Raw genomic sequence first — 17,933 nt, 5'->3', positions numbered from 1 at the left:
CCTGTAACTTGCATTGACTTCAGCAAACAAAGATACAGAATGAAAATTGACTTTTGTATATGGAGATCATAGTTTTGCAAAAGGAGTGGATTTTCTAAGGCTGCTCTTTTACCTTATCTCTTGTTTCTTTAAAATTGCTTTTAAAAGAGAGTTACTTTTCACCTTTTTCTGTTCGACAGACTACTAGTTAGCAGTTTTCTAATGGCAACAGCATTTTGTAATCACTGGGAGTAGATGGGGGGAATATGTTCTGTGGCCAGAAGCTTGTAGCCTTCAAATCTGGAATTTGGGTAGTTTGGCTATTCTTGTTCTGTCTGTACAAAAATGGTAAAATGATTGTGTGAGGAGGGGGAGTGTGGAGGTAAGGATATAAGACAGAAGATCATGAGGAAAATTAGGCATATGCAGGTGATGGTTATTGCTTGGGACCATTTTTCATTTAGCATGGCATCACTGATGCTGTCCAGATGTAAATGAGCTCTTCTAATTGGTGTGATTTAACCTCACCTGGCAACTAAATGTCACACAGCTGAGCGCTCACACCCTGCCTCTCCTACATCCCTTCTGCCATAGTTGCATAGGGAAGGGATTTGAAAAAAAAAGATAAAACCCATAGGCTGACATCAGAACAGTTTAATAATTGAAATAAAGTAAAATAATAATAGTAATGGAGCCAACAATAATAACTACAATTGTAATGAAAAGGGGAGAGGGATAAAATGCAAGAGAAATGAGTGATGCAGAGTGCCTTTGCTCACCACCTGCTCACCAAAGTCCAGCCCATGCCTGAGCAGAGATTGGTGGCTTCCAGCCAGCTCCTCCCAGTTTATGTACCCAGCATGCTGTCCTGTGGTAGGGGGATATCCCTTTGGCCAGTTCGTGTCTGTTGTCCTGGCCATGGTCCCTCCCAGCATCTTGTGCACCTGCTCCCTGGCAGAGCATGAGAAAATGGAAAGTCTGTGACTTAGGGTAAGCACTGCTCAGCAACAGGTAATCCATCAGTGTGCTATCAGTGTTATTGTCACACTAAATCCAAACCACAGCACTGTAGCTACAGAGAAGAAAATTAACTATATCCTAACTGAAACCAGGACACTGATCCTTTAAGCAGAGCCTTCAGTTTTCATGTCTGATGTGGCCACTGTTCTTCAAGTTGCCAGGACATGTCCATCTAGGCCTGTTAAGTATGACTTTGCTGGATAGACTGGCATATTCTGTTCCTGCTCTTCTAGCTCAAGCTTCAGGCATACTTAAACTTTTAGCACCACATGTTTGAAATGTGGCCTGAGGAGATCTATTATTTTATCTCTGTCATGAGGGGGGAGTAGCTTGGAAAAGCTCTCTAGCCTTCATCCATCCTTAGGCTTAAATCTGGCAATTAAAGGGTAAAATTTCTTTGCTTTTTTCTTGATGTTTTGGTACAGATGGTGCTGTGGGTGGATGGGTGGGGAACTTTTAGACAACTCAGGCTTAAAAGATAGATGTGTTTCAGGGTCTGAAAGTGACTGGCTGCTGAGTGCATGCAGATCTCCAGTGGTGGGCTTTCTCGTGCTGACAGTACGGAATGGCTCCTGGGGAGCTGTGTTCTGGCACAGTGACTGACAGCTGAAATTATGGCTGATAAACCAGAGCATACTGAAAATGAGTCATAAGGTAAAAGTAACAGCCATCATTAGCTGAAACGGGAATATAGATGAACAAGTGACGTTGTCTAATGAGTGTGGGATTTTTCCATCCTGTAGAAGGATTGCCATTTACATCTATTCCAAGCTGTTAACTTCTTTCAAGGCTCCTGTGGATATGGTTCTGAATAAAAGTGTTTAATGATCTGGTTTTTAAAATGCTTAATGCAGATACTTTTTCCCAAAATTTGCTCTTTGCTGCATTTTGCTAGTGTGCAAATCAGAAGGTGAAAGTAATGCTGTAAACGACTGCCCTGCTTTTTATGTACCAAGTCTAGACAAATCTTAGTGGCAGCGCAGTCATGAGCATTGGCTTGCATTTTGTGAAACATCTTTAAAATCTTGGAACACCTGCTGTTGGCATGTAGCAATCATGGGACGCATGTAAGAGTCCATCTTACTTATACAAGTACTTTTTTACTTGACTTCTTGTACTTTTTGGCCAGACCTCTTGGAGGAACCATTTTAAGGGTGTTGCACTGAGAAACACTAGGAAGGATGAGATGAAGTGGACTTTGTGGCTATATTTCTAATCATCCTTTGGTCAAGCCAAGGTATTTACACATTTGTTGCAGCATAAAAAAGGGTTCCACAAATCCCTGTAAATAGCCCACAAGTTCCCATGATGCTGAACTGGGCTACCTAAACTCTGCAGCTTTTTTCTTAGATTCACCTAGAAAGGCTCACTCAGAGCCTGCCCAGGGAACATGTGAGGATGTACCAGCACTCTTGTGGTGCTGTTGTTCTGTACTACTGAGGTAGCCTCTCTGGGAGCTCAGAGAGGGCCTTGTGTGTACTCGGCTTTGGATGAGGCTCCAGGAGAGTGCTCTCTCCATTCTGAAATAGGTTTGGGTTACAGTGTGGTCTGTAGATAAGTGATTGGCCAATAGGCATCCACTTAGATGGATTTGTTTCACTTCCTTCAGCCTACATTGTTGTTATTTCTAAGGTTTTGGTTTGTTTGAATGGAAAACTATGTAATGAGTTCAATGGAGTGAAGCTTTATAGTACCTCCTCACATTCTTAGAGCCCTGATTTGACTTCTGGCTTTTATAAACCTGCTTGACTTGTACAAGCTTGTAATCTTGTTGTGAAATACTTTTAGGGGGTGTGAAGAACTTGGCAGCTTGAATCCAAAAACTCATCAAAATATCCTTTTACAAATCAAAAGGGAAGCCACTTCTTGCATATAATAGATGAGAATTGTACAATTAGTATACTCAGTCACACGTGTTTGTTAACTCAAATTTTTGAATCTTCAGTGATCTCTTTGTGTAGTGGGTGATGCCAGCTGAGTGCAGGGCACCCTGCACACCCAGGGCACAAAGCCTCTCTCTCACTCCCCTCCACAGCTGGACAGTGAAGAGAAAAATATAACAAAGGCTGCATGGGTTGAGATAAGGACCAGGAGAGATCACTCACTGAATACCATCATGGGCAAAACAGGCTAGAATTAAACATATTAATTGAATTTATTTCTAGCAAAATCAGAGCAGGATTGTGAGAAGTAAAATAAGACCTTCAAAACACCTTCTTCCCTTCCTCCCAGCTCTACATCTTCCCCCAGCAGCACAGAGAGACCGGAAATGGTGGTTATGGTCAGTTCATCACCCATGGTTTCGCCCACTGCTCAGGGGGAAGAGTCATTCCCCTGCTCCCCCATGGGGTCCCTCCTAAAAGAGACAGTTCTCTGTGAGTCCATCTCACGAGCAACAGCTCTCTGCAAACCTGCAGCATGGGTCACTTCTCCATGGGGTGCAGTCCTTCAAGCACAAGCTGCTCCAGTGTGGGCTCCTCTCCCCTCAGGGGTTACAGCCTCCTTCCAATAGGTCACAACCTCACCTTAGGCTGGCATGCCTGCTTTGGCGTGCTCCATGAGTCTTTTCCAGGGGCTGCAGATGAATGTCTGCATCCCCATGGTCCTCCATGGGCTGCAGGGGTACAGTCTCACCGTGATCTGCACCATAGCCTGCAGGAGAATCTCAGCTCCAGTGCCTGGAGCACCTCCTCCCTTTTCCTCTTCACTGACCCTAGTGTCAGCAGAGTTGTTCCTCTCACACATTCTCACTCCAGTCTTCTCTGGCCACAATTACAGCTGCACAATAACTTTTTCTCCTTTTCTTCCCAAATCTGTTATTACAGAGGTATTACCACTATTTCTAATTTCCCAGTCTTGACCAGTGGCACATCAGCCTTTGGAGCCACCAGGGATTGGCTCTGCCAGACATGAAGGAAGCTTCCAGCAGTTTCTCACAGAAGCCTGTAGCCCCCCACTACCAAGGCTTGGTTATGCAAACCCAATACAGTTTGCCAAGTGTTGAGGCCCGGGTCATGAGTTTTCTTCTTTTTTTGGAAATTGAGACTCTACCATTGGGCTTCAGTCGGATAATTTTTATTTTTCCCACCATCCCATTGAAATGACATCCATATAGTGGCCCAGTGCCTTCACACTGCGTAAGCTAGGACCTTTGACTGACATGTTTTTATTGCCAAAATACCTGTTCACATTTGAGTTACTGGTTCAGAGGCACCAAAGAGGGGAATAGGATACACTTAGAAAGAAAAGTAAGTGAAACTCTCTCTTTTTCATGTGTTCATTTCAGGTATTGCCCTATTATATCTGCAACTATACCGCGTCACGAAAAACCAGAGCCACTTGCAGCGATCTCTTGATTACGTGAAGAGAATCCTTCGCAATCTGAATGGCAGAAGAGTTACTTTTCTCTGTGGTGATGCTGGGCCATTGGCAGTGGGTGCAGTGGTTTACCACAAGCTGAAAAACAGCAGTGAATCTCAAGATTGTGTTGCCAAGTAAGTGGTTGATGATGGGAAATGTCATGCCCTTCATTTGTAGAGAGCATTGGTTCAGTTACTTTGCAAGTGAAATTCTAGAGGACAGGGTTAAAGAATGGACACTTTCTCTCCTGATCAGGTTGCGGTACAGGAATACAAAATAGGCTTTTTAAAGCTGGCTTGCTTGATTCATATTTAGTCGGTTATCTTGAGTCCTCTATCGCTGTTAGGACAGGATGTCCTGGGCATATCTGTAGTGCACACACATTCTGATTTTGTCACATTGAAGTGACATTTAACAAAAGCCACGCTCTTGTCATCAGCAATATGTAGTGCTTGTGCAGTATGTGATGCTTTCTGTAAAGAGTGGGTCTTAATTGTAGATTCATTACAAAACAGATGCACTGGATCTGGATGCAGGCAGATAGAAACATGGTGTATTGGATTGATACATAACAAAAATTTAATATATCAAAGAGGAAGTATTTGCAGGAGCAGATTTGTAAAGGCAAAGAATTTAATTAGGTCAGAGCATATGAAGGGTGGCCTGAAAAAATTCCAGCCCGTTTTCAAAGTAATCTAAATGGAATAAATGTCTCAAGAAATCCCATTTAGATGTAGCTTCGTTAGAGAGCTGACTGTGCCTTTGCTGATACAGAGTTGACTGCTATCCCAGGAAGGGCTGGAAGCCCTAGAACCCTGTGGGGTTTGCATTCAGCACCACAGTCCATCTGATAGCTGTCCAGCAGCACACCTCAGGCTGGCAGAATTTGCAAAGAGGCTTATGTCCTCATCTCCATTCTAGTTTATGTTTGGAATTGTAATTGGTCTCTTTCTATTCTAGAATCCTAGTGTGATTAACCTCTGCTGCTGTTCCTGAATGAATATTTCAGTTTTGAAGTGAGTGTTAGGTTTGGGGTTTTTTACTTTTACAACTGGCAGTCAGCTTGGGCATGTTATTTTGAATGCAGATCAGAAAGCAGCATTGCTTGCTGTAAGGCAAAAAGCATGAGTATAGCAGAATGAGATTAGCGGTAAATCTTTTAGTGTTGCCTCTCCCAGGAAAGTAATTTCTATGAGGAGTACTGAAAAGGAGTTTAGTTTGATTATTGTTTATGTATAACTTTTTGTTTACAAATATATACATGACACCAGCGGAGTGGTACATTATAGATGTCAAAACGTAATCTGTGATTTCACTTGTAACTTCTTGCCTTGTCCAGTTGTATGAGTTCAACAATAAAAGTTAATAGTGGACAATTTAGAAGAAAATAATTTAATTCTAAACCCAAAGCATAGTTATGAGAAAGGAGATATAAAACTGGGGTTTTTTAGTACCTTTTCTCTAGTATTAAGCAGGGACAGCGTAAACACATGATTGAGGTCAGTGGTTTTGCTATGGCATGATATTAATGCTAACATTTCTCCTGAGAAATAATAGCTGGAAGAATCTGAGAATTGAATTTGGTCTTAATCCTGATTGTTGTTACCCCTCCCCCAATTTAAAATGGGATCATCACCATGGTTTCATCTAAATATCAATTTAATCAGAAAAGATCGGAAGAGGGAGGGAGGGAGTGGCCATAAAACAAATCTCTGATCCACCTCGGTGCTAATACAGACTGGTAGAGTATTAGTAGAGAGTCATTCTGGAGAAAATGAGAATTACCATAGCCAGCACTTCTTGTTTCTTGTTTTTTCACTGCTAAAGGCAAGCAAAACACTTGTGCATTGTAGCAGTGTCCTTTTCAAAACCGAGATGCTAAATGCTTGAGACAATGTGTTTTCTTAGTAGAGGGAATGACAAATGGTGATATTGGGGTTTTTTGCGTGTTTGGTTTTTTCTGTCTTAAACGTGTACAATTTAGTGTTCTTCACTTTGGTGAAATTCCCAGAGGTTCCAGGAGGTTTCTGTCTTTGCTGGAGTAGCTCTCTGGGCTTCTCCATCTCCTACCCTGCATCTGTTTCTGTCTGCACAGAATCCTGACAGCTGTGCTTATACTGACCTGGCTCTAGCTCAGTTTCCCATCTCCAAGATGGCAGGTGTGCAGAGCTCCTGCTATAAACCCAGCAGCCAGCTGGACTGGGAGTAGTTGAAGAGGGCTGGTGGGGCTTCACCATTTGTTCTGCTTCTGGTTGGATTGATGGCTTGTACAATGCGGTGTGGTCTCTACAGAAGATAACTCTCTCCCCTTCCTTGTCTGATGCAGGTTGTTGCAACTCCAGAGGACAGTCATCAGCACAGATTCTGAACTTCCAGATGAGCTGCTCTATGGCAGAGCAGGTTACCTGTATGCCTTGCTGTACCTGAACACTGAAATTGGTCCAGACACTGTGCCGCAGTCTGTTATCAAAGAGGTAGGACACTTTTCTCTCTCCAGCATCACAGTATCACTGAGGTTGAACTGGGATCACTCTCATACATATTTCAAGCAATTTAAGAGAGGGATGCTGGAGAGAAGAGGGGCCTAGAGCTGGAAACCCAGTCTCATCTCATTCATCTCTTCCCCCTTTCCCTTTTGCCCAGCTGAGGCTGGGACAGGCCAGTGTGGGTGGGTCTGTGTCCAGCCAAGGAAATAAGTCAATATGTAACTAGTTTTGACCACTTGAGACATTGTTACAAAAAAAAAATCTTAAAACAGAAGTGTGAAAGTATTTTAAGTTAAAAGAAAGGAAATGTAGCGTGGGGAGCATGCATGACTGTTTTGCAGATACCAGAACCAGAGAAGCCAGGGCTGGAAAAAAAGTAATTAGAAATATTGATAGATTAAATTTTTATTCTTAAAATATAATTGAGTTCATCATTAAGGAAAATACCTTTTCTCTCTCAGCACTCAAATGCAAATGAATTGAATATTGTTGTCCTGCCACTGTATTGTGGCTTATTGTTTGTTGTGAGTTTAGTCATGCAGAAGCAAAACCCTCTGAATTGAAGTAATCAACTCAGGTGATCAGGGTGTGTTCTTTTTCTTAGGTAATAGATGCTATTATTGAGTCGGGGAAGAACTTCTCCAAGGAGGAGCGGAAGACAGACCGCTGTCCTCTGCTGTACCAGTGGCACAGGAAGCAGTATGTTGGAGCAGCCCATGGAGTGGCTGGCATCTATTACATGCTCATGCAGGTAAGAGCATCTTCTCTTGGCTGGGGTGAAGTAGCAGGGATTTTTTTGATCAGAGGGATCTTATCTTCAGCTTTCATGCATGTGCAGTGTTGTGCTGGATCGGGGTCTCACAATTTGGAGTTAGACTGCAGCACAGAACTGTGCTGAGGTGCTGCCTAAGGGTTTGATAGAAGAAAACTGTAACTAGGGTAGGATCACTTTAGAATGAATTAACTCTTGAGCTGTGGTTCAGAGCACCAGCTTTTCAGGATCTGGTTTCTTGTCCTCAGCAAAGACAGTGAAGTGCTTTCTCTCATCTTCATGCTTCTTCTGGTGCCTGCAGTTAGAACAGCTAAAAATTCACTTACTATCCATCACTCTTCAATTTTTTGCTATTTTTAAATTATTGCACCGCTGATGCCTCCTGTCCTCCATGCCCTTCCCTCTTTTCTGTAGTGATTTTTTTGTCCCCCCACAGTGTTGGTGCTTTTGGAAGACTATCCTTAATGACATGTTAGTCTTCAGTATGCTTTTATTATTTAGATGTTTTTCTTCTTCCTTAGCTCCCCTATTTCTCACACAAAATTCAGATGTTCTTTAGTGTATTTATGACCCCTGCTTTCCTCTTTCTGTTTTCCTTAGTGAGATTCCTCTCTTCTGTAAACCTCCTCTTTCCCATACTTAAATCAATTCCCCCCTGCCATAGATTTGCAATAGGATTATGATTATTTCTGTTCTACAGACTGGGAAAAGAGCCTTAAGATTCATTGTAGACGGCTGCCATAGAGCTGCAAAACTTTAATGGATCTGTTTCTGGTTTTTGAAGGTGCTGCTGCCAGTCTGTACCTCTCTGTAAATATCAATTTCCTTGCCAGCTCATGCAGAATGAGTTTTCTTCAGGCAAATGGAAGGACTGTACATCCTCAGAGTCTGCAGCTGTGTACCAATGTTCACTACAGAAGTGATTGAGCTGGTATTTGGTGCTGCCACTGCTCAGCCATTCCTTGCTTAGAAAAAATGCTGCGTTTCAGATTACCTTACGCCATTTCCACCAGCAGTTCTGGTTAAAGCAGCTGACTTTGCTATAGAAGTAGCTACTGCTCTGCTATCTGAAGTGTGTCTTAACCTCACTACACCCATTTTCTGCAGTGACCATCCCACTGGGGCCTCAGGCTGCTCTGATTTACCCTGCTCCTGTCTTTACCTACTGCTTTCTTCAACAAGGTTGTCCACCCTCTTCTGCTTCCTTCAGCTTTCTGGCTTCTCTTTTTCTTTCCCTGGTAGTGCTAGATTTTCGGAGAAACATCTAGTCTTCTAAAGAAGGCTCTTTAAAGGCTCCGTCCTTCATTTACTATTTAGGGTTGATAGCAGAAATCATTGCACATTGCTTTTTGGTTTGAGCAGAAGCTACTCTGTCTACATGTTAAAATCCTAGTTATTTTTCCTTTACATGTAATTGCTGCTTTTAAGAATTACCAGAAAGCCATTGTTTATGCAGCATTAGATTACCATATTTTCACTGTATGTTAAATATTGTGAGTCATGCAAAGTTGAGTCATCCACTGCAGAAGAAGATGGCATATCAGAGTCCCATCCTTTCCTCATCTCTCCCACGCCAAATGGGGTGAATTTTGCTGTATTTGCATCAAAGAATTCAAGAGATGGTTTGTTGAGTGGTTATTTGATAACAAAAAAAAGGCATTGAACATTGCACCTGGGATGTGAAGGATACTGAGAGTAATTCCTATACAACACCTATATCATACAATCACAGAATATGCCGAGTTGGAAAGGACACATCAAAATCATCAAGTCCAACTCCAGGCCCTGCATAGAACACCCCAAGAATCATACCACGTTCCCAGAGTGTTGTCCAAACACTTCTAAAACTGGAGAAAACATGTATTGCTGGAGTTATTTACAGGCTGCTAGAAGAATAAGAGCTTAATCAGTCATGTTAAATAACTCATCCAGGAGGTAGAGGGGGAATTCTGAAGTGCTTGCTAGGAAGTCTCTACTCCAAGATCCTTTCACTAACCCTGAAACAGAAGTGTCTGTTTGCATACCATTGCTCTTGGCCAGAAAGTTAGGACACACACCTGTCTGTAGGTTACTCTTTAGCTGTTTGAAGTAAGTGCTGGGACCTTCAGCAGCTTGGGCAAAAAACTCACTTGTACTCAAATGTTCTTGGAAGCACAAGGTAAGGAGGTTTGTAAAGAGCTCTGGTCTTCTTGGATTTACCTCCTAAGGATTTCTGAGCTGGGCTGGGCCTGCCTTGCACAGCTCACGACTGAAGGCGTTTATTGTTGGTCCCCATCCTCTTTGCCTTCTTCTGCAGGATTGCCTTGTGAAATCAAGAGCCCCAAAACAAACATTCCTATGAAGCCTCCCTGCCACACAGGGAGGGTTCTGAGTGACGGCTGATTAGCTTTGGGGTATTTTTCATGACAAGCTGCTCTGTATTCAGGTGTACTTCTGATGAGCAGCAAAAACAGTCTGCTTGAGGGACCTGGTGGATAGAATTCTGTCTGAGGGGAAATAGAGGCTTCTCGTTTCTTCAGGTTACTCAAAATATAGCTATTGAATTTGGCTGTCAGACTTTGAATTCTAGGAGTGTGCTCACCTGTTGAATACAAATGTGCTGGAACTGGTGGGAAACAGTGGAATCAGTAATAAAATTATTTTAAAAAATAAGCTCACTTATTAGGCTGTTATAGGCTCCAGTGCCTGTGGTTGTTCCCACAGCTTGCAGAAGTTCCAAAAATCATATAGATTGTGTCAAAATAGAGCTCTGCTGTTAAAATGGTGGAAAATGGGCTAGTAGTGGAGGGAATGCCAGCCAAGACCAACTGCAGATGCAAGTTACTTGGCTTCTAAACCTTTAGTTACACGGAACATGCAGGATGATGGATGTATTCTCCATTTGACAAGGATGTAAATTAAATAAAAATATTGGAAAGGAAATTCCTAAGAGCAACTGAACAATGATTTTGTAGTACAAAGATGTTTAGATATTTGGTGAGGTAGCTATTGCTTCTGAAATTGGAAATGCAGATTTATAGCCCATAGCTTCAGGGAGCTTTGTTTATGATGGAAAACTTCAGCCTTCATAAATCTCTTGCCAGGTGTGCTGCTATATACACTTTCCTTCATTTGTTGGGAAATAGTTGTTTTTAAAACAAAATGTGTAACCCAGTATGTTGGAAGTGTGTACTATGTGAGCACCATGTGTACAAAAATGTCTTTCTCCTGTAAGTGTTCTTCCTATTTTAAGTTACAAAGAGAGGTCTGGGAGTCATCATACTCTGTTCTCAGTTCTTCCATAATCTTTCTGTGTCACCTCCATTAAGACAGGTAACAACTTGGTGCCCCAATTTCTTTGTCTCTGCAATGACTGTAAAAATGCTCTTAGCAAGGGTGTAATAAGCAGGCATTAATTAAATGTGTAGGATGTGATTCACAGTATTTGGATCAAGGGCACTTATGTAGGATACTTGAAAACAGATTGTAGAATTAAGTGTTGATACACAATTTGTTACTACTTCTGTTGATGTATTTAGTGATGTTTATTTTAATGTTTTCCTCAGCCAATTGCAAATGTGGACCCGGAGACCCTGACAGAGCTGGTGAAACCAAGCATTGACTACGTGCGTCATAAAAAATTCCGATCTGGGAATTACCCATCGTCACTGAGCAATGAGACTGACCGGCTGGTTCACTGGTGCCATGGTGCCCCTGGAGTCATCCACATGCTCATGCAAGCTTATAAGGTAAATCATTCTGTGTTCATAGATTTCACAGATTCACAGAATATTCTGGGTTGGAGGGGACCCACAGTGATCATCGAGTCCAGCCCTTAAGTCTGTGGTCTAAGCAGGGATCAAAGCCACAGCCTTGGTGTAATTAGCACCAAGCTCTTAGATATTTGTATATATATACACATATGTATGTATATATACCTCTGTCTTTACAGAGAGACTTATATGCAGGCCTGTTTGTTTGCAAGACTTTATATAGTATCTTTCTAGTTGTAGGCTTTTGAACAAGAACCCCAAGCAAGACACCTAAAAATCTCAGAATACATACTTACTTAGTATGTTTTAAAGAGAAAGTGAGTGGGTAAAATTTCTTCTTAGAGCGCTAGCAGTTACTAAGCTTTCTTGGAAAAGAGACATATATTTAAAGAGTTTGGCATCAGAATCCTGGGTGTGAGAACTTTGACCTAAATTCTTTGAATCTTCATCCTAAGAGTTTTAACAATAATGTTGGTTTTCAAAAATATAGGTTTATGTGCCTTGCCAAAGAATGTCTTCCATAAATTACTCCTTTATTAAGATATAACTCTCGAGAACTTAACGTCAGAGCTAAGATCCCAGGCCCCTTCCAGGGCATAAATAAAACTGCTGAGCTACCACAAGCCTGCTGTTTGCCCTTCTCCATTCTTAGCTAGGTTTGCTACCTGACTTTTTGTTGCTTCTGATTTGCGTGACATTTGAAAGTATGCAGTTTAATTAAATTTATGCAAATCGATTCTTGCTTTTGACAGCCCTCCTTGACAGATTCCCTGGTTGGCATCTGGGTGGGCTGATGAAAAGCAGGCTTGGTTTATGGAATAATTACTCATGCTGCTGCCTGAAATGTGAACTTTAAATTTCTTACAGCATTGCTGCATGTAACAGCAGCTGCAGTTGCTTTTTCTTTGGACTGTTGTAGGAGATTGACTTAACACTTATCCACTCTCTCCTTCTTTGTCAATGTGCTTTCCCCAGCACAAAATGTTTTGCAAGAGGTGAGAGGGATAGGACCAAGTTCTGATTAGCAGTCTCCTTTTTGGCCCCTTTCTGTGATGAAACATATGTTTTTCTATTATTCTTCTTCTTTTTGAAGTACTGAAAGAAAAAAATGGCACATGTTTGCTGGCTATGCTTTCATACCAGGCACAGGACTTGTGATAACAGACAGCAGTGTTTGTCCTGGAAATCCAGTGCTGTCGCCAGGCCCTAATTCAAAATGTTATGGCTAAGCAGCTGGCAAACCCTGTTCAGAGAGAGGCACTTCCTGAATCAAGCTAGTGAATTTAAGAATCATGCATGTTAGTTGCTTCTGTTATCTTACTAAATAGTTTGGCAGGGGATACCATCTCTAAAGGACTAGGTTTACAGTAGTGCATCAGGTTTGTTTTGTTGGGGTTATTTTGGTAGGGGTTTTTGTTGTTGGTGGTTTGGGTTTTTTTCTTTGTTTGTTGATCTGTAAAGTGATTTAGGCAAAGGTGAGCAACAAAGTGGCTTTATAAAGGTGGAATTCTGGTATTAATCAGCTAAATTACTTGCTTTTGTTTGCTTCTTTCTGCATGAGCCCTCTATGTTTAAAATGTATAACAGTTGCAGTAAACTTTGCAAAAGTGTTCCTTTGCTCAAACTCAATACTGCTTCTGAGTATATACTACACAAATATACTAGTACAAGTACTCATAAAGGAAATGTGGGGTTCCTGCTTGTATTTGTGACAGAGAAAAGAGTCCCGTGCTACACAAAGAGATATTCTTGGGCGTTTTTTACATGGAATTGAAGGCAGACAATGAGCAACCAGGAAGAATTAGTCATGAAGACCAGACCAGCAATTTAGGACCAGATTTGATATCCATTATTCTGTTTTACATTTCTTGGAGGCAGCATCACATTTTTGTATTTTCAAATTCTGGTTTGGGAATAGAAAATGAAGAAAAAAGGACCACATAACCTACAAATAGATTGTAGGTTATAGAACCAAAGGCCTTGAACTTGAATTTTTTCTTTGGGAGTTCTGATTTTGAAAACAAAAACCAGAAAAGTTTTTTCTTTTACCCTGCAGGAAAAGGAGAAACAACCTACTAAGAAAAGAAAGAGAAGTCTATGAAAAATAGATTGCAAACAGCAAAACATCTGTCAGGAGCAGCTTCCTTTTGTTTTCATTAATACTTCAATTGATGTGTGTTTATTCTGTTTTTATTCCACAGACTTTTAAAGAGGATAAATACCTGAAAGATGCTATGGATTGCAGTGATGTCATCTGGCAGAGAGGTTTATTGAGAAAAGGGTATGGGATCTGCCATGGTACTGCTGGCAATGGCTACTCCTTCTTGTCTCTCTATAACCTAACTCAGGACAGAAAGTACCTCTACCGAGCTTGCAAGGTGAGCTCTGCAGCATCCCAGCAAAATCACTGCTCCCTTTCACATCCCAGTGCCTGTACAAACTGGGGTGGGGGTGGGCCGATGTGCCCTGGGGCTGGCTGGGACACTGGGTGGGATAACAGGGCCCATCACTTGCTCCACTTCACTCACTTTGGCTAGACGACTTCAACTGTGTGTGTGGGGCAGGCACTGTCTTAATAAGCAGAGTGAAACAGACAAATTATTGTAAGAGGGGAGGGACTAAATGTATTCAGAAGAAAATCAGAGCCTGAAAATTAGCCTGCCTGAGCAATCACAGACTGATGTTATGTGGTGCTAATTATTCCATTGAGAGTTTCACTGTCCTCCTCAGGTCCTCGATCTGTTTGTATTTGTATTTTGTAATTATTTGTTTTCAGACTAGTGCCTGTTTGGGGCTTTTAGAGCTCTGAATTGCAGTTATTAAATTGCTCACTTAGAGTTTTTTTATTAATACAAATTGCGGAGAAAGACACACTCAGAATTTTTTCACTGGAATTGTCCAAGTTCTGCTCTCAGCTCCTGACTGTGCTAGCACTTACTGAAGGAGAAGGCTTTCTTTGCCTGTTTCCTTACCTTGTAAGACCTTGGTTTGGTTTGTTGATTTTTTTTCCAGTTGAATTCACTGACATGAGGTTTCATATTGTGTACACAGCTTTTTAGCTGAAGCCTTTTACACAGTATTGCAAATGAAATTTGATGAGTTGCTTCCTGGGTTCTTTGTAGTGAATATTTGCCATATGTAAAGTTACTGTATTCATCTCTGCAGTCAGCCTGTCCTCTGTCAGCGCAGAACTTTTAAAAATATGCTGCCTGTCTCACATTTACCAAAGCATCGTGCTGTGAGGACACCTGTAGACATACCTGCATCCTAGAGATTGAAATAAAACCCTAGTACTCCCACAGCAAATGTGTGACTTTGTTACACATGGAGTCAGCCACTGCTGATGTGTGAGCCACAGCACCCTGCAGGCATTGCTGGCAGCTTGGCTGTCAACTCTCCCTATCATCCTCCATGCTAGCACACCTTCTGCAGCTCTGGGCAGCATTGGCAGCTCCTGGTGGTGCTGCATTTCTGGCCCAAGAGAGCCCTGGTGTTTGTCCACACCTATCTAGAGAAAAGCTAACATATCTGTCTCAAAGCCAGAAAAGGCAGAGACTCTGTTACGTACCTGAAATCCCTTTAAGAAGGAGGTTGTGATGCAGTGCCCAAGGACTGCTTGCTGGAGCTGCCCACCATAGTCAGGCAGTGGATTTGCTGCCACTCTGCCGCTCAGCCTCTCCAGCATCCCCTTGGGGATGCTAAGTGGGAGAGTGGGGAGACAACAGGCAGAGTAAGGGGAAACAGGCAGAGGAATTTGCTTGTCTGGCATTCTTGGAATCTTTTCTTTCTGAGCCAGAGTGTGTAGGGAAGCAAACATGCAGTTATGTTGGTACCTAGAGGCATGTAACTGAGAGAATGAGATGGCTGCCCTCCCAGGGGTGCTTCTTCACACCGAAAACATCAAGCCCAGGGGAAGGCGTCTTGCCTGGAATACCTGCTTACCTCACAAAAGCCATGAAACTGTTTCACAAATGAACCACAAGAACTTGAATAGAGGAGACCCCTTTTTTGTGCTTCACATTTTATCTTCACAGCTTTTCTCTCAGTTGTCAGGAGCTCAGGCACTCATAGCTGGCCTGTGTGTAAGAGGAGACAGGGGCTGTGGCATCCTGGGCTCCGGGTAGCAGAGCATTGAGCCCTGTGCTGTTCAGCCTTGTGATTGCCACTGTTGGTGGCAAGCATGCCAGTCTGTGTGACAAATAATGTCAGATGTCTTCCTAAGATATTGTTTCTTCTCCCTCTTCTCCCCCACCAGTTAAACAAAGATCCTGTGGCTTACTGGATCCCAGTTGTGCTGAAGCTATGAACTTGCAAGTGATGGTTTTTTTTCAGTAGCCTAAGATGCATTTTTTAAATTTCTGTTGCAGTTCCCAGGCTGGAAGTAATAATCAAGGCTAGTGTGCAATCAGATGTGGATGTTGCAAGAATTGGTTGTAGCTTAGAAACATGTCATAAACATGTTTGGTCCTCACATATAAGACAGGATTACATGGGAGAATTAAACCATAGTTTGGAGATCTATACCCAGAGGGTGCCCAGAAATGTTTAATCAGTTCTTAATAACAGTGTGAATCACAGTGTTTGTGGTTTTTTCCTTGTGTTTCCTGAAGACACACACATATGCACATACCTCTGTCAAGAGAAGACCATCATCCTCCACTAAATATTTAAACAGAACAGAGGGAGAGGGGAGGGAGAGAGGAGATACCACCCCTTTCCTTCTAATGAACAGACTGATGGCTCTGGAATCATGCTTAGACCCCAAAAAGCCCAGCTCTAGGGCAGGGACACCCTCTAGTTAGGCTGATGTGTTTGCTAGCAGGTAGGCCAAACTGCAGGGGAAGCAGGGAGAGACCTCTCAGTTGTTTGCTTTGCGGGAATCTGTGCATGTATTTCGAACAAGCAGTGGTTTGCATCCAAGCACAGAAATGCCAGGGGAGTATGTGCCCCCCTAATGCTCTGGGGAGCCATAAAGGGGAAGTAGCTGGTTGTTACTGAATTGATCCAGGTGTGGTTCATAAGCCATGTATGTCTAATGTTGCTACTGCAGCAGTGCTGATCAAATGTGAGGAAGACACTTAACTGTTAACTCTTTTTAATGGTAATCCATCTCCTGCAACAAAACATTGATGACCATAATTATCTAACTGTATTTATAATGATTTTTCATAAGGCTTGGGGAGAGCAAATAAATGAAACTAATTAATGACAGCTGAAGATTGAATACTCTAAATTGGTGCACAGAAATGAAAGAAAACCAAAATGCAATTAACAGCTATAAGTCCTCAGTTTGTGGATAAATTAAGCACCAAGAGCGATAAGAGACTGATACAATATTAGTAAAATTTTGACTGAGTTTATCCGTTCTTACATCATTTTTCCTTGGCATGTAGCAGGGTTGATTTACAAAAAGCAGATGTCTAGTCCACCATTATATTGTTATGAAACTGAAACTCACTCTATGCAAATACATATTTTAAAACCTGATTGCAGGCCTTGTCATGGTTGAAGGAGGACAAATTGATCTCAGTGATTTATGTGTTTTGTGTCTGCTTACACTGCTTCACATTTTGTACCTATTAATGATATTCAGATGCTCAAGCTTGCATTTAAGTGTTGAATAAAAATATATTTTTAATGTGTTCCCCAGTTTGCTGAATGGTGTTTGGAGTATGGTGCACATGGATGTCGTATTCCTGACCGACCTTATTCCCTCTTTGAAGGTAAAGTACTGGTGTTGCAAATGGTCTTGTACTACAGGAAAGAGGGGCATCCTTGCAAATTTGGCACATGCATAGGAGTTGGGTGGGTCCTTGGTGGGTTCCTCCACTATTAAACACCCCTATACCATCATCTCTGCCTAAAAGAAGGCAGGGGGTAGAAAAGGACAAAGAAAAATCATTCACTGTCACAGCTCTCACTCCTGCTTTCATTTCAGCAGCTCGAATGTAAAACCAGTGGCAGTGTTACTCCAGAATAAAATTCTACTGTGCTGATGCAGCTTGGCTTAAAGCAAACAGAAGTTCAGGCAACAGTTTTGTCACAGGTGGTTTTTCAGAGGGACTGGGCAGAGGAGCAGCTGTGGGTAGGGGGTCTCCAGCTAGCTGCTAGCTGTCAGAACTAGGCATTCTCTGCTGCTATACACAACCAAGGAAAAGGTAGTTTTAATATGAACCCAAATCACTTGAACAGGAAAGCAGTGCAGAGTTCTTAGGGGCTTATCTATGAGTTCCAAGATGTTACCAGATACTTTCCTAGAGCTTTGTATTTTTTTAAATATAGCTTATTTTCTATTCCTTGTATCATCCTCATGTTCCAGAATCAGTAGCAAGGAATTACAGATCCAAGTAGGATTTAAGGTAGCACTGCGGCTGCTGCCTGAACAGCGAGCCTCGTGTGCCACCTGCCGCAGATACTTGAAATTACAGCAGCCGAGCGGGAATATTTGCAAATTAACAATCCAGGGCGTGAATGAACACAAGAGAGCAGGAGTTTATATGCGGCCCTTCTAAATACAGAGTTATTGTCTTAATGCTTAAAGGAGAAAAGCATAAGTATTCCTAT

At 42.1% G+C, this 17,933-nt stretch overlaps 1 protein-coding gene across 1 annotated transcript in view; it reads left to right on the top strand.

The window, feature by feature from the left end:
* Positions 1-17,933, top strand: part of LANCL2 (LanC like 2) — a 32,409-nt gene that overhangs the window by 10,533 nt on the left and 3,943 nt on the right. Inside the window, exons 3-8 of the mRNA XM_030971729.1 lie at positions 4,286-4,493; positions 6,686-6,833; positions 7,450-7,596; positions 11,163-11,345; positions 13,571-13,747; positions 17,020-17,092. Coding sequence (XP_030827589.1) covers positions 4,286-4,493; positions 6,686-6,833; positions 7,450-7,596; positions 11,163-11,345; positions 13,571-13,747; positions 17,020-17,092 — 936 coding nt within the window. The remainder of the gene's footprint in view (positions 1-4,285; positions 4,494-6,685; positions 6,834-7,449; positions 7,597-11,162; positions 11,346-13,570; positions 13,748-17,019; positions 17,093-17,933) is intronic.

This window comes from Camarhynchus parvulus, chromosome 2 (genome assembly GCF_901933205.1).
Source record: "Camarhynchus parvulus chromosome 2, STF_HiC, whole genome shotgun sequence".
NCBI classification, from domain to species: domain Eukaryota; kingdom Metazoa; phylum Chordata; class Aves; order Passeriformes; family Thraupidae; genus Camarhynchus; species Camarhynchus parvulus.
This window is presented reverse-complemented; position numbering and strand designations above follow the sequence as displayed.